General features: G+C 53.9%; 1 protein-coding gene across 12 annotated transcripts; it reads left to right on the top strand.

The window, feature by feature from the left end:
* Positions 1-2141: 2141 nt before the first annotated feature.
* On the top strand, positions 2142-14084 carry NAXD (NAD(P)HX dehydratase). Of its 12 annotated transcripts, none has more exons than XM_064492971.1 (11): positions 2191-2253; positions 4841-4900; positions 6085-6235; positions 8123-8168; positions 8883-8971; positions 9518-9626; positions 10354-10404; positions 10478-10582; positions 11448-11568; positions 11774-11894; positions 12662-14084. In XM_064492971.1, the coding sequence occupies exons 3-11, from the start codon at positions 6132-6134 to the stop codon at positions 12810-12812; spliced, it is 897 nt and encodes a 298-aa protein (XP_064349041.1). In that variant the 5' UTR covers positions 2191-2253; positions 4841-4900; positions 6085-6131; the 3' UTR covers positions 12813-14084. The 12 variants fall into 12 exon arrangements, with proteins under 12 accessions (XP_064349038.1, XP_064349043.1, XP_064349044.1 ...); XM_064492970.1 differs by lacking the exon at positions 2191-2253 and adding an exon at positions 2785-4154; XM_064492968.1 differs by lacking the exon at positions 4841-4900 and having other exon boundaries at positions 2142-2253.
* Positions 14085-15300: the final 1216 nt, after the last annotated feature.

Here is a 15300-nt window from a genome sequence, read left to right as displayed (position 1 = left end):
CATGATTTGGGTGTGTTGATAGATATGTTCATGATCATGTGGTGGTGAATCCCTGACTATATACATTTGTTAAAACTCATAGAATTGTACACTTAAAATTAGTAGCTATTATTGTTATGTGAATTATACACAGAGAGAAAGCATGTGCCATGTGCCAGGTGCGGCACAAAACAAAACATCTTTTCCATTGGAGCTAACTTTCTAGTTATGGTGAGACATACGACAATGAATATATGAATGAACGCACATGTCAAGTAGTGAGAAGTCCTCAGAAGGAAAATAAAGTGAAGTAAGGGCTGTAGGATAGGGAGAGAGGAGGGTTTGGATCATTTTACACAGAACGGTCAGGAGTGGGTTTGCACAGATAAGATGACATGAGCAGAGACCTAAATAAAATGAAAGCACGAACCAGGTAGGCATCAGGAGGAAGAGCTTTTCAGCAGGCAGGAGGGCAGGAACACCCATGGCAGCTAGACTAGGGGCTAAGAAGTGATGTGGCTGGGAGAGAGGGAGCAACGTGGATGGAGGCAGGAGACTGGGGCACCGATCACATAGGGGCTGGAAAGTCACAGAAGGAAGGGCCTAGACTTCATCTGGAGTGACGTGGACATCATTGGAGGGATCTGTGCAGGAGTTGTGTGAGCTTTCATTAAAATCATTCTGATGCTGTAGGTAAGCTGAGAGGGGAATTAAGAAGGCGTTATGGGTGTAAAATTAATAAACAGAAACCTCAATTCAATAGAACTGTGGACAAAAAGGGGGCTTCCATGCCTTGTGGGGATAGCAGAGCCCAAAAGGAAGAAGAAAGACTCCTCTGCTCTCCTGCAAGGACGCAGCCAAAGAAAAGCCATGGAGTCTTTGTTTACTGTAGCCCTCCCAACTGCCTTTTCCTATCACACTGTTCTACTGTTCTTGTGGTGGGGGAACTTGCACGTGGTTCGCAGTGGCTGCAGACCTTTAATTGCAGTTCTCTGCTGATCCCGAATAAAACTCTTTTCTGAAGAACTATCTGGCAGTCTATTTTAGGCCAACAGGGGTGAACTGTGCCCCCTCCCAAAATTATGTTGAAGCTCTAACCCCCAGTACCTGTCAACACAACTTTACTTGTAAGCAGGGTCTTTGCAGGTGATCAAGATGAGCTAGGTGGGCCCTAATTCAACGTGCCTGGAGTCCTCATAAGAGGAGAACAACACTGAAGACAGAGCCACTTGAGGAAGTGCATGCAGTGACTTAGAGCTGGAGTGATGGAGCCACAGGACAGGGAAGGCATGGGATGGATGGTCCCCTCCTGAAGCCAGAGAGCAAGCCTTGACTTAAGACTCTGGCCTTCAGAACGGTGAGAATACACATGTCTGTTGTTTAAGCCCGTCAGTTGGGGCCACTTATGGCAGCCTCAGGAACCGAATACAGAGCGCCAGGGCTACCACCACCTAATCCTGATGGCGCTTCAAACGGGTGTGCGGGGAGACAACTTCCAGACGTTCGTAAGGCAGGGCCAACAGGAGGAGGGGTGCGTGTGGGGGAGAGAAGTCCGGATGCCTTCCAGGTGTTGGCTAGGGCAGCTGGAAAGAGGGGCTCCCAGCCACTGAGGTGGGGGACACGGTTGGCGGCCCAAAAGCTGCTCTGGGAGATGCCAGGCGGATGGAGCAGCCGGGGGTCCGGGAGAGACCGGACCGGGGACTGGGGACCTCGGAGGGACACGTAACAGATCCAGGCCGGGAAAAGGCGGTCCTCCAAGCATCCACCTGCTCTCCGAGGCCTAACGCCACCTGACAGGCGTCCCAGGGACGACTTGCCCACCAACGAGGCACCATTCTGTCTCGAACACTTTCTGTAATGCTTTCAGCCCCCAAAACGAACAATAGAAACATCCCAACCCCTAAACCATTAAGACGCATCTCCATTTAAACCTTCCCGCGAAACTCCAGGGGGGGCCAGAGGTGGGGCCCAGGCCTGGTTGGGCAGCAGGATTGTCAATCATTTGGAGCCATCTGTGACTGGTGGAGGGCAGTCCAGGGCGGGGCGAGCCCGGATCATGGACAGCTGCGAGAGGGGAGCCCGCTTCCGGCGGCGGAACAAGAGGGTAGCCGGGAGCCCGGAAGTCGGCTGATGCTTCCTGCGGCTGCGCGGGGGCTGCCGGGAGCCCGGAAGTCGGCTGGTGCTTCCTGCGGCTGCGCGGGGGCTGCCGGGAGCACGGAAGTCCGCCGATGGCGGTAGGTTCCGGCTGCGCGGCAGTCTGGGGCTGCAGGCGAGGTAAGCCTGGTACCGGCCTTCCCAGGCATGGCCACCCGGACGGGGGCCTGGGCTGCGGTCGCTGCCGCCGCCGTTGTCGCGGTGCTGTCGGCCGCGCTCGCGCTGTACGGGTCGCCGCTGGACGCAGGTACTCGTCCGGGCGGGAGGCGCCGCCGTAGGGCCGCAGCCGGCGTCGCGGGGAGCCGCTGGCGCGGGGTCACCTGGCTGGGGACCACCCCGAGCACCCCGTCCCGGCCTTGGCTGCCCAGTAGGGCGGACTGTGGAGAACGAATTTAGGCGTAAACGGAATAAACGGAGCAGGTGCCCTCGACTTGGAGCCCAAACGCTCTTGTATGGTTTCTGCCTCTTGCCCGGTGGGTGGTGGTACCGGATGTCGCTCACACCGCTGAGTGGCTGTGTGCTGTATTATGTCACCTCTCACGGCAGAGTGGAGGCTGCTGTTACCCATCCATCTTTGGAGGGACGAGTCGCTCTGAGCCAAGCTTCGCCAGCCAGAAAGTGGCTAAAATGGTAAAACGCACTTTTGCTGTAGTCCTCATTAGTAGGCGCGGCAGAGAATAACTGTTAGGGAGTTTTGGCTTTTTGGTTTTTGGCACCGTAGTTCCAAGTGTTTTGAGGAGAGTTGAGGGGTCTCTGAGCTTCTGCACTTCACACAGTAACACCAGCGGAGGTGCTTTTGGGCATCAGTTTGGAGATATTTAATTGGTAGCTGTTTGTCTTAAATTCATACGCTCTGTGATTAATTAGCAAGATTTGTCCTTGAGATTGCTTGAGGTTTCATTATTAGACTGACTTGCTGAAGTTTTACCAAAAACAAGTAGAATTCTGGATCACTGACTTCCTATTCCAGGTTTAAGACATCTAAGTTAATTTAAGGATTGGTGTTATATGTTCCAAATTATTTATGGTTCACATAAATTTAAAGTACATTTCACACAGAGAAACGTTGGTATCACAGAAAGCTGAGTGGCAGGTAATTCTAGAAAACAGCCCAGAATAAACAAATCTATTTAACTCTGCTCAGTCATGCTTCCTTAAAACAAACAAACAAAAAAAGCCAGACGGGTTTGACCTGTTCTTCCACATTCAAAACTGTATGAAGACAGATTACTTAATGGGGTAAATCTTAAGTTGCCTCTTGTCAAGGGCTTTTTATCCTTAAGAACTTTGATGTTTATATTTAAATACTTATGTAGCTAAGTCTGAATGGTGTGTCGGTAAGCCAGCTGAAACATGAGTCTCTGTGGAGTGTAGGGAAATTTAATTGACCTTCCTTTGGCTCTCTCACTAACAGGTGTTCATTGCAGGTGAGTGGTACAGAATGCTGGCGGCATTGTGGCTTGCACTTTGCACTCACACAGTTCCAGTAAAGAAGTGAAAATACTGTACTTCTCAACCGTGATGTTTCTTCCCCATCCCAAATTGGTTTCAGAAGGCATTTGAGAAGGATTTGACTTCTAATTTGGTTGGTGGGGTGAACATTTGGTTAAAGAAAAATGATTTCTTTTGCCTAAAAATGGCAGCATTTTGGTAAAATGCCCCATTCCCCGAAGGATGAAACAGGGTTGGAGATTGAAACCAAGTCCGCCTAAACCCGAGTTCTTCTGCCAAACTTGTGATGAACCTCTCTGTCCAAAACATTATTCCCTTTCCTGTCCAATGCCTGTCCGCCTCAGTCTTGAGGTGTATCGAAGGAAAGGGGGACTTGGAACCGAGCAGGACCCTGGGGGCCTTCCCAGGACAGACTCCTCCCCCATGTCCTCTGTTGTGGCTCCTCTCTGAAGGACCCAGATACTAGTGTCTCACACCTGTTTCCTGAGTTTTTCAGATGCTAAACCCACCACGAAATGGAAGAAATTAACTACTTGATGATCTTGAGCACATGGCCCCCAGACCTTCAGGTGCCTAAAGATTGACAGTGTTGCCCACCCTGTTACTGCAGCATCAACCAGTTGTGCACAGCTGATCACATACCCTGGGACACCTCTCCCTTACCTAGCCTTTGAAAGTGCTCAGCTGAAACCCTGGGTGTGGTGGGGGTGTTTGGGACTTTGGGGTAAGAGCCACCTGTTCTCCTTGTTTCTCTGCCCCAGACTCTGACTTTTCAGTATTGTCTGGCCTCACTGTGCGTCGGGCCCATGAACTTGCATTCAGTAACAATTCTAGCTAACCTTCTGCCCTGGCTTATCCGTTCCTGACCATGGCGTCTTCACAGGTCTGTCTCTCTGGGCCTTAGTTCCTTGTCTGTAAAAGAAGGATAAACTGGCTGCCAAGGAAGAGAGTGAACCAAGATGCCGTTAATTCATCATTTATTCTGTGCCAGACTCTGCTGAAGGTGGTTGGGGGTGGGAGTCCGGCCTTTAAGTCACAGGCGGGGGCTGTACCGCATCCGTGCTGTGTGGAGGCAGAGGTTAGAGAGGTGGTCCTGGGGATCTTTTGTGTGTGGCTCAGTGCTTAGATTAAAGCGATGGCATCTAACCAACCCAAAAATTGTAAGGAACCCAGAACACTTCTTGAGTGACTGGTAAATTTGGGTTCTATCTTTACAATTTCCAGACTTTAAAAGCAACTGTATTTATCGTTCCAGGGCACTTGAGGGAGTGATCATTCTCTGATGTTCTCGTATTGACCAGTCACATTATACTAGGTGTGTTCAAGTCTGAAACACACATAGCACGTGCCTTCCTGACTGTGCACACGGCCCATCAGCCGTGCATCCTTGACTCTGACAGCTCCAGCTCCTGGCCTGCCGCTCCCCAGGGAGCAAGAGCGGCTCACAGCCTGTTCCTGGCGAGGACGCTGTGCGGCTAGGGATTTGGGGTGCAGGCGGGCCTGCGGGAGGTTGAGTGAAGTGGGGACGGGGAGCGAGAGCCGGTTGTGTGTCAGCTCAGCACCCCGGTGGCCTCGCTCTGCGTCTGGTTGGGCTGGAGCGTTGGACTGACCGTTGCACAATCCTGTGTCTTTTAGCGGTCAAGGTTACAGGGACTCTGGAGCTTTAATCTACTGTATTGATTTGGAAGATGGCAGAGAGGTGCTTAGGTGGATGGTAGTTAATGACCCATGTCTGTTTTTTCTCAGCTGCTTGGGTGATGAGAAGGATGAAACTATTGGGTGCTTTTTTTTTTTTTTTGAAAATACTGTTCATATCGGCAAAGATCCTTTAATTCTAGAGAAAACGTTTTATCTCCTTATTCACACGTGGGGCTCCACAAACAGCATTTCTTGCCCATCGGAGCTATTTTAAATAATCCGGCAAAGCGTACAACCCACGCAGGAAATTTTTCAAGAAAGGCCAATTAAAATTAGCTATTTATAGACAATTCAAAATGATCAAACTATTGTAAGATGCCACTTTGAACCCAATGTAAGATGTGTTCTTTATTTAGAATGCGTCTCCTGGTTATTTGATTAGTGTCTAATTGAGCATTGGAACCAAGCCTGGAAAACTGAATTGGGAATAACCTGAATCTGACTTGAATAGACAGTGGGAGGTTAACAGATGGGAGCAGAGACCTAACAAACTTGAAGGAAGGTTGAGGGAAGTGTGTGTCATTCGTTAAGTAATGACCTTCTGGAAGCTTAAGCAGACTTCCAAGTCGTCTGATAGGCTTCAGAGTACATCTGTTTCCTGCAACAGGTTTCAGTTGTGTTACTTCTGAACGTCATTTGCTTAAGACATGAAATAATGGCACTGTTGGGTAAAAATCAACAGCGTTCATGTTACGTTAGCTCTGGGGAGCATCGTGGTTAGTGCAGTGTTTTGTTTGTCTCTGATTCTTATGTGTGCTAATACTTAACGTTTCTGAATGATGTCACTTTCCTGTTTTTCAGTTTTGAAAAGAGCATTTTCGCTGCATAATGCGCACTCAGTGAAGGGCATGGAAGACGCGTTACAGCTGGTGAGAAACATCGTCCCTCCTCTCACCGCCAAGAAGCACAAGGGGCAGGATGGAAGGGTCGGCGTGGTCGGGGGCTGCCGAGAGTGAGTGCCAGAGACGGTGCTGTCCAGCACTACCTGTCACCCGTCCGTCCATCCGTCTGTCTGGTTGGACCCCCGGAATCATTTCCAAGCGTGGTCTGATAGTGTGACACTCAGTGTTCCTCAGTGGTGGGCGGTTTGGTGGAGCGGGAGAGAAAACAGGGGCCCTGATGAGCTGGTCACTGGTGTGTGTCCGGGTTAGGGCTTTGCCTGGAGTTGGGGGGTGAGACTATTTTTGTTGTTGTTTTATACTTTCTGTGTGGACGAGGCTTAATACTGGAAGCACATGTTACAATTCTGTGATGAGCATGGAAACACTCAGCATCTGCTTGGTGTACTCTGTTAATTTGAAGATACCGCTGGAAGTTATTTATGAAATCTGACCGATCCTACCTTGTTTCCAGGGCCTGTTTTCCCTTCTGGGTTTGTGTCTCTTGCTGCTGTGTTGTTGGGACACATAACGATTTACGGCTTGTCCTTGTAAATGATACCTGCTGCCTTTGCCTTAACTTCAGCCTTGGTTACCATTTCAGTTTCTGCTTACTTTCTGTTCGCATTTCTGTGTCTCTTTGCCTAGCCTTGTGTTTTCAACGGTTCAGCACGTAGTTCGGTCTGTTTGCCGTAAGTAACATGTAGCCAGGTTGTTTCTTCACCAGTATGACAGTGACTGCACTCTTTAAATAAGGGAAGTGTATTTCTTTTACCAGCGAGGCTTGTGTTCACGTTGCGGGGGTGGTGTCACCTGTCCTGTCTCTGGCGTTTCTGGCAAGTTGGTGGCTCTGCTCCGGGGAGGGTGCCATGTGTAGCGTGCACTGAGCACGTTCCCAGTTCGAGTTCGCAGAACTTTCCACCCATGGGAATTGACAGAAAGGTTACCTACCATCACTTATCTGAGGTCAGGGTCAAGGATTTTTCTCGTAGTCACAGGCATTCCGAGCAGTGGGGTAGAATGTGAGGGAGGTGTTTGGGTCACGTCTCTTCTGGCCCCGCATCCAAGGTGACCGCAGTCTCCACGCACTGCAGCTCTCGGAGGGCTGGGTCCCGCCCTGGGGGCCCTGCCAGTCCAGGGGCTCTGGCCTGGGGACACCTCGAGCACACTGTCTCTCTGCAGGTGCCTTCAGTAAACTCCTTGTCTTCTCAAACCTCCAGGTTCTACTTTTTCATATTCCCCCCTAACGTACATCCCTACCCATCCTTGCGAACAGTACCTGTCTTGTCCACATGGTCTCGTGTTTTCTCTTACTTGCAACTGTGTGCGTTTCTCATAAGTCAAGTGTTCTCTGTGTCTGTGTTGATCTAGAGAGAAGTGTCCTTTTTACGTTCAGTCATGTCAAGTGTATGTCTGCTGGATTCTTTAATAGGTTTTAACCTTTTCCTCACAGAGTTACCGTGTGTTTCTAAGGCTAACTCCGAGCTGCTTACGGTTTTTGCTGATGCTGTAGGTGCTGCCATGTTTCTAATCAGTTATTCTCGGTGTAGAAAAATGATTTTTTTTTCAGTGATAGAAATATTGCTGCATCATTTTATCCAGGAGACTGACTTTTTTAACAGCTCTGTTGGTGTACAGTAAACTGCACTTACCATAAATCCACATTTTGATAAGTCTGCCCTCCACGTGACCGCCACCCCAGCCCGAAGCCGCCCCTCCAGCCTTCAGCTGGCGTGTCCCGTGACAGAGAGGCCGCAGGCACACGGCCGCTCCGCCGGTGCAGGGGCCTCCTGTGAAAGACGGCTTTTCTGGCTCGGAGCCGGGTTCATCCCCCCTTTCCTGACCCCCCCCCCCCGAGGGCCGGGCCTGTGCAGGCGCCTCACGTCTGTGTCATTTATTGACGAGCCCGGTGAGCGCGCCCCACGCTCGGAAGTGCTTGACTGTGATCACCTTCTTCACAGGTACACGGGGGCCCCCTACTTCGCAGCGATCTCAGCTCTCAAAGTGGTATGTTTACTTACAGCTTCTTTTTTAGGATGTGTCTCGTAAAGAGTTGGATTATTTACATATGGTTGAAGCAATTGCTCTCTGATAGAAATCTAAATAACGTCTTTGGGTAATCACCGGGAGGGGACGCCCCGTTAAGCCCGCCCCGACCTCTTGTGCGGCCACAGGGCCTCGGGCTGGGCTCACTTAATGAGGGGCAGGTCATTAGGTCTGTTCCTTGATTCCTGCTCGGAGCGGGTCCTGGGGAGCGAACCCAGCACCTCTGGCATCCTGAGCTTTGTGCTCTCCCACTTGAGCTGTATCCCCTTCGTTGGGTTCATTTTAAACTGGAGTTTTATTAGAGTCGTTCTTCACCACAGTGGCCCCGGCTGCCTTTTCAGTCCAGGCACAAGCAGTTGGTGTCGTTTAACCTTGTCAGTTGCCTCATCGAGTCCTGAGGGCCCCGTGGGCACAGGGCGCGGGACGCGGCTATGCTCCGAGGCGTGCTGCTCCTGAGGACCTCAGTGGCGTGGCTGGGGCTGGGCTGGCAGCAGATGCCCGCGCCTCCCGAGGCCTGCCTTAGGCACTGCCCCAGCTGTGGGTTAACTGTGGCAGTGGGAGCTTCTCTTTTACAGACAGTCTGCGCAATTTGGGTGGGGGGACCACAGCCAGGACCCCTTGGGGCATCTGCAGAGCGAGCCCTGTAGTGAGTCGGCCTCCTGTGCTCCTTCTCAGGGCGCAGACTTGTCCCACGTGTTCTGCACCCAGGAGGCCGCGCCCGTGATCAAGGCGTATAGCCCGGAGCTGATCGTCCACCCGGTCCTGTGAGTGGGAGCACGGAGGGGACGGGGAAGCCCGGGTCTGAAGACAGGAGGCAGACAGATGGCCGTGGGTGACAGTGTGGACGAGTCATACAACATGAGGTCTTGTGTGTCTGCCTTGTTTCCCTTAGCATCACGTTATCTGAGATTTGTCCACAGTGTAACACGTCAGCACCCTGTAACTCTTAAAAACACACACACACACACACACACACACACACACCCGCCCCCTGCCCTACTGGCAACCACCAGTCTCTTTGTATCTTATGGGCTTGATTTTGTGGTTTTTCGTTTGTTTGTTTGTTTTAAAGACGCCACATATAAGAGAGATCATACACTATTTGTCTCTCTTGGACTGACTTTGCTTAGCAATGCTCTCGAGGGCATCTAAATGTTGAAAGCTAGACATCTTTGATGGGGTCGTGTCTTGGGTCCTTGGACAGGAAAAGGACATTGGGAAGAAAATCTGGAAAAATCTGTAGTTCCATTAATAAAGTAAACAAGTGAAAATTGTAAGTAAACTGTTTTGCACTTCTTTTCCTTTTTTAGGGACAGCCCTGATGCCGTTCATGACGTGGGAAAGTGGCTGCCCCGACTGCACGCCCTGGTAGTGGGCCCTGGCTTAGGCAGAGACGACGTTCTTCTTAGCAACGTCAAGGTAACGTGTAGAGCTGTTAACTGCACCTGGTCCCGTGGACTTGGCTCTTAGATCTCAGACAGTCTGAACAGAAGCGTTTTCCTTGCATTTTCTGTTATTTACTCTGTGTGCTGCCTCACGGAAGAGCTGAGATGGAATTTGGGTTGAGGGTAGAGGAGAAACTGGTTATAAAGGTAGTAATGCACTTAAAAGCAGAGCTGGACCCGACGCGGAGGGGTCTCTTTTGCTCCCGGGGCACTGGCTTCTTTGTGCTGTGGCCGGAGGAAGTCGCTGTGGGGCCCCACGTTCCCGCTCTCGACATGACGCGAGTCCCAGCGTCCGGGCTGTGCACCGAGAGCGGCGGTCGGGCTGGGCGTCAGGCTCACATTCTCCTCCCAGTGCGACCCCTTCCCGCTGGGGATGCTTGGCTCACAGGCCTTGTGCCTCCCAGGAAGGGGGTGACTGAGACCACATTTTGTGGTGCTTTTTGGGGTGCCCAGTTGGGCACAGTGCATGGGACAGCAGGTACAGTCGAAGTCCCCATCACAGATGAGCCGGCGGGGCAGGGCTCACAGCTTCAGAGTTCCCAGTGCCCGGCCTCACAGAGGGACGCTGTTGGTTCTTTTGGGTCTTTTCTGTTTATTTTTTACATTTACTGTGTTTTCTGTTTGTTGATGGGCTGCTGGGTTTTCTACCCTTTCCTGAGAGGTGAGGGCTTGGTGCTCAGCCTGGCTTTCTTTCCGTGCAGGACATTTTGGAAGCATCCAAGGCCAGGGGCATCCCCATCGTCATCGACGCGGTGAGTGTGACCTCCCCTCGCCCCTCCTCACTGCGCCCCCGCAGCCCTGCCCTAACAGGGTCCTTCTCCGCAGGATGGGCTGTGGCTGATTGCCCAGCAGCCGGCCCTCATCCAGGGCTACCAGAAAGCGGTGCTCACCCCCAACCACGTGGAGTTCAGCAGACTCTCCGAGGCTGTGGTGAGTCGGCCAATCGCACAGGGATGGGCGCTGGCTCTGGTCCCAGGGTGGTGCACCCACGGGACAGATGTGCAGTCAAGGGACGCAGTTGCTCACATGCCCACCTTTTTCTTTCTTGGTGGTGTGTGAGATGATGTGGTGTCTTCCATCAGGATGAGAGGTGGGCGGTGGGCCCTGGGGTTAGCCACCTTTCCTGCCACCATGCACTCAGGTGGATCGGTCTGTCCCTGCCTGGCGTTGCCTCCTCTGTAAAATGTGGATAATGATGGAATCTGTGTCGTAGGGCTTGTGAGGACGAAATAATACAGCTGACCCTCGAACAGTGCAAGGTTAGGGGTGCCAACCCTGCACGGTCAAAAATCTGAGTGTAGTTCACAGTCGGCCCTCCGTAAACACAGTTATTCAGTTCTGTGGCCACGGATTCAGCCAGCCTCCGGTTGTGCCTTGCTGCAGTGTTCACCATGGAATACAGTCCACTTACAAGTGGCTCCTCAGTTCACACTCGCGTGGTTCAGGGGTCAGCTGTGTATGTAAACCCAGAGGGCATGAAGTGCCCACAGATGTTTGCTTATTATCATTCAAAGTTGCATCTCTTCGGCAAACTTAAAATCCGAGCCATGGGCAGTGGTCCTGAGCTCCGCTCTGACAGGTAGGGGCAGGCACCGGAGCAGTATTTCTGCCCAAGCCCCTGGTGTCACTTCCGCCTGGAGGACTGAGCCCTGTGGCCTCCCAGGCCTCCTCCCCTGGTGGATGGAGCACGGCTCTGTAGTGGGGCCCCAGTGGCTCCCTGGAGGAGTCGGGATCAGGGTGACGGGCTCTTCCCTGCCTAATGACAACTGTGTCTGTCTGTGGTGCCCTGTCACAGCTGGGAGACCCACTGGATGGCCAGGACCGCCGTGGAGCCGTGCTGAGACTCAGCCAGGCCCTGGGAAACGTTACCGTGGTCCAGAAAGGGGAACGGGACGTGATCTCTGATGGCAAGCAGGGTGAGTGGCTGAGGGCTTCGTGCCGAGTATTGGCCGGTGGGTGTGGTCACCAGCTCCAGAGGTCCTTGTGCAGACGCACATGCGGGCACGCACACGCTCTGCCAGCCGTGGTCCCTCCAGCAGAGTGTCCCCATGTCGGGACCGGCGGGGAAGAGTGAGGTGACGTTGGGCGGTCCCTCCTCTAACACGTGCCCCCCCCCCACAGTGCTGGAGTGTAGCCAGGAGGGCAGCGGCCGCAGGTGCGGGGGGCAGGGGGACCTCCTGTCCGGCTCCCTGGGTGTCCTGGTGCACTGGGCCCTCCAGGCCGGCCCCGAGAGAACAGACGGGTAAGTCGTGTCTTCACTGCTCACGCATCGCGTTTCAGGTGAAATGCCTGAGTCACGTGGAGGGGGTTACAGGGAGGGGTTGCTCCCAGGACTCTCCCCCAGGGAGCTTTTACTTCATGCGAGGTCTGGGCCCGCCTGGCCTGTCAGTGCCCAGGGGGCTGGGCAGTTGTCGCTCTGGGGTGTGAGAGCGCTCCGGGAGGTCTGCAGTGCGCCCTCTGCCCAGGCGCGGTGGGGGAGAGCACGCAGGCAGAGGTGGGCTCATCCTGAGAGAGGAGTTTCTCCAAGAGGCAGCAGAACCATGAGGTGTGGGCTCTGTTGTCAGCATCTAGTGATCTTGGGCAGTCCCCACCCCTCCGGGGGTCTGGGCGCCTCTTCTCTGCACCCACCATGGTGACAATGGTGGGTGTCCTGGGTTGGAAGGACACCTGGTGAAGTGGGTGCCTGTGGAGACAGAGCGTGGGGGCCCAGTATCGGGGCAGGACGCTCCACCCCAGATCTCCGGGCTTGTTCACGCCCTGCGACAGCAGAGAGCTCTCCTTCACCAGGGGAGACAGCTGTGTCCTCAGCGCCCTCCTGGCGCACAGGCGTGCCTGGGAGGCCTCTGTCGGGAACACCAGCATCCGGCGTTAGTGGTTACTGGTAACAGCCGCCTACTGCCTCAGAGGCACATCAGACTTGGAACTGCCCGTTTGGGGTCCCAGGGTGACCCAGGAGGGACAGTCAGAGCCTGGAGCAGCCACGGCCCCGCTAACCTCTCCCTCCTCCAGTTTCAGCCCTCTCCTGGTGGCTGCCTTTGGCGCGTGCACCCTGACGAGGCAGTGCAGCCACCAAGCCTTCCAGAAGCACGGCCGCTCCACCACCACTACGGACATGATTGCTGAGGTCGGGCCTGCGTTCAGCAGGCTCTTTGAAACCTGAGCGGGCGCGGCCGGAGGAGCGGGTGCCGTGATGGGGAGACCCGAGCTCCGCGTCCAGTCCGTCTGGGTCCCCGGGAGCCTCGTGAGTCCCAGCGACGTGGTCCGCACAGAGAATGTCAGAACTGGGAATGCAACGCTTTCCTGCTAAACTAGAGTGTTCCTAGAGATCTCACGAAACAACGTGTTCCTGAGCTTCTCTTAGCTTCTCAGTGACATCAGGGAAAAGCGCACGTGAGAACGATCCGGCCCGGCTGCGGTGGCGGGTTTGCTGCACCCCCGCGCGATTCCCTCCTCTCCACCCACAGCCTCCCGCTGCTCCTGTTTACGCAGGAAGTTCCCTCTTCAGACATTCCTCCTGGGGGTCCCATCAGTGGTTTTCAAATGTCTACATGCAGAGTAATGTTTCTTTTTCAAATTGAGGTCCCCAAAGGATGTGGCTTTCATTTTAACAGTGCTTAGGCTGGAAACACCTGGGGGAAGCACTAAGCATTAGCTGTTCTGGTTATCTGGTGGGAGTGTCTCAGAATACGCAGTGATCTCTAAGAGCTTAGAAGTCCTTTTGGAGGCATCTGGGGACGTCACAGAAGGAAACGGGCACAGGTGGGGTTGCTTGCCTCTTCTTGCGTCGGCACAGAGTCGGCTGGCAGCTGGCAGCCCCTGCACAGCGCCCACGAGTGGGAGGGGCGTCCGGGGCTTTGGGTGCTGGTCTGATGGGAGACAGCACTGGGGGTGGGGACTGAGCGCTGTCCTCACGCCTGCTTACAGAGGACAGCGGTCCCTCTGCTTCAAGAGTAGATGTGGCCTTGAGAATGTTCAGCTTCCATTAAAGACATTCTCTCTGAAACTGCAGTACATGAGGCTCGATGGTGAATTGTCCGCCTTGGGTCAGCTTGCGGGTGGCCGTCTGGGCGGGTCAGTGACTCATTTTCTATCGCATTTCTCCCCGGCATTGGTTCAGACATGTGCATCTGAACGTCCTTTCATCTGCTTGGTGATGCTTTCCACAGGGCAGGGTCTGTCCACGTCTGTAAGCCTGTCTTCAGTTCATGCTCTGTGGTCAGACACCTCTCCCCAGGCAGATCTTTCTTTAAGCAGTTGTGAACTTGCGAGATTCCTTTAAAAATGTTTGCCACTGTGATGTCACGTCTGACTGTGAAGAAGCTTCCCCATCTCTGTGGGAATTTCTCCAGAAAGCCTGCGTGGCTGGCTTCTCCTTTGGGGATTTTACACCTCAATCGTGGTTTGTATTAAAAGGCAGATCTGGTTTATTTCAGTAGAGTGTTTTGTATTTTTTTCAAACAGCCATAATCCACTTTTCATTTTAGTCCTAAGCAAGGCCGTTCTTAAATACCAGGGAGACAAAAATACGTTGGCCCATATGTCTAATGCTGTGGGTTCATTGCTGCCAGCCAGCGCATCCAAGCGGAGTAACCAGTGAGCCGAGAGGTGGCCGCTTCCCTCCCTATCGGCGGGCGTGGGAAGTGCCGTGTTCTCGCCCTGAGGGCAGGACCCCTCTGCTGGAAGAGCTGGGGGGAGCCCGGGGCTATACTTCTAACGAGGTCACCGCTTCCTTGTCCTTCAGAGACCTGGACACTCCCCAGCCGGGGGCTTCCCTGAGGCCAGGAGAGCAAGTGCGCCCCGGGGTCGGCCCGGGCGCCTGGCCATCGGGCAGCAGCTCTGAGGAGAGGGACCCTGTTTGCACGACTCGTTGTCAGGAGCCCACCTGCTGTCTGGGGTCTTTTCTCCATTGCTCACCAGCTGGGTCACTGGTAACAGGTCAGCTTTGAATAGGCCTCATGTGTAGACGGGGACCACCGCGGCCTTTCAGGGTCACACAGGTCGGTGACCGAGTAAACGTGGCTGCCAGGCCGGGCTGTCCACAGCAGCGCCGTGCGGGTGCTTCCCTGCTGCCCGGGGCTGTGCCTGCCGATGAGGCAGCTTGAGAGTGGTGGGCAGGAGGGTGGCCTGGCCTGGGTCCGAGAGCTGAGGGTCACCCTGTTTCCTGCTGGTTCAGTGTAGCTCCCTCACCTGCGACAGGTGCGGAGACTGAGCGAGGCTGCCAGCCACAGTCAGGGAGTCTGCGGTGCCCTCAGTCACCTGTCCCCACGGTCATGCTCTCTCCCCTGCCACCCAGACTCCTCTCCTGAGCACAGCCCTGGCCCCTGTGGCGTCTGCTCAGAGGCAGCCAAGGATTTACCCCCAAGAACCAGCTGTTTAAAAAAGATCAGAGGTGAAACGGAGCGTCAGCGGAAATCGAGTTCCTTTCTATGTTTTGCTGTTTTCCATGGTTGACACTAAGTTACTTTGTTACCAGAAAAATAAACGTAAAACTGTCAGCAACCCTGGGGGGGCGGGGGCTGCCAGCACCGCCCAGCACCGGAGGTAAGGGCCGCATCCCCTGATGTCTGCAGGACCCACTGCAGGACTTAACATCCTGGTCTCTGGGTCACAGTCCTTGCACGGTGCCAGGGCCTGGACCCAGGGACCAG

This window comes from Camelus dromedarius, chromosome 13, assembly GCF_036321535.1.
Source record: "Camelus dromedarius isolate mCamDro1 chromosome 13, mCamDro1.pat, whole genome shotgun sequence".
In the NCBI taxonomy this organism is placed as follows: Eukaryota; Metazoa; Chordata; class Mammalia; order Artiodactyla; family Camelidae; genus Camelus; species Camelus dromedarius.
The sequence above is the reverse complement of the archived record's forward strand: the minus strand, read 5'-3'. Positions and strand labels throughout refer to the sequence as shown.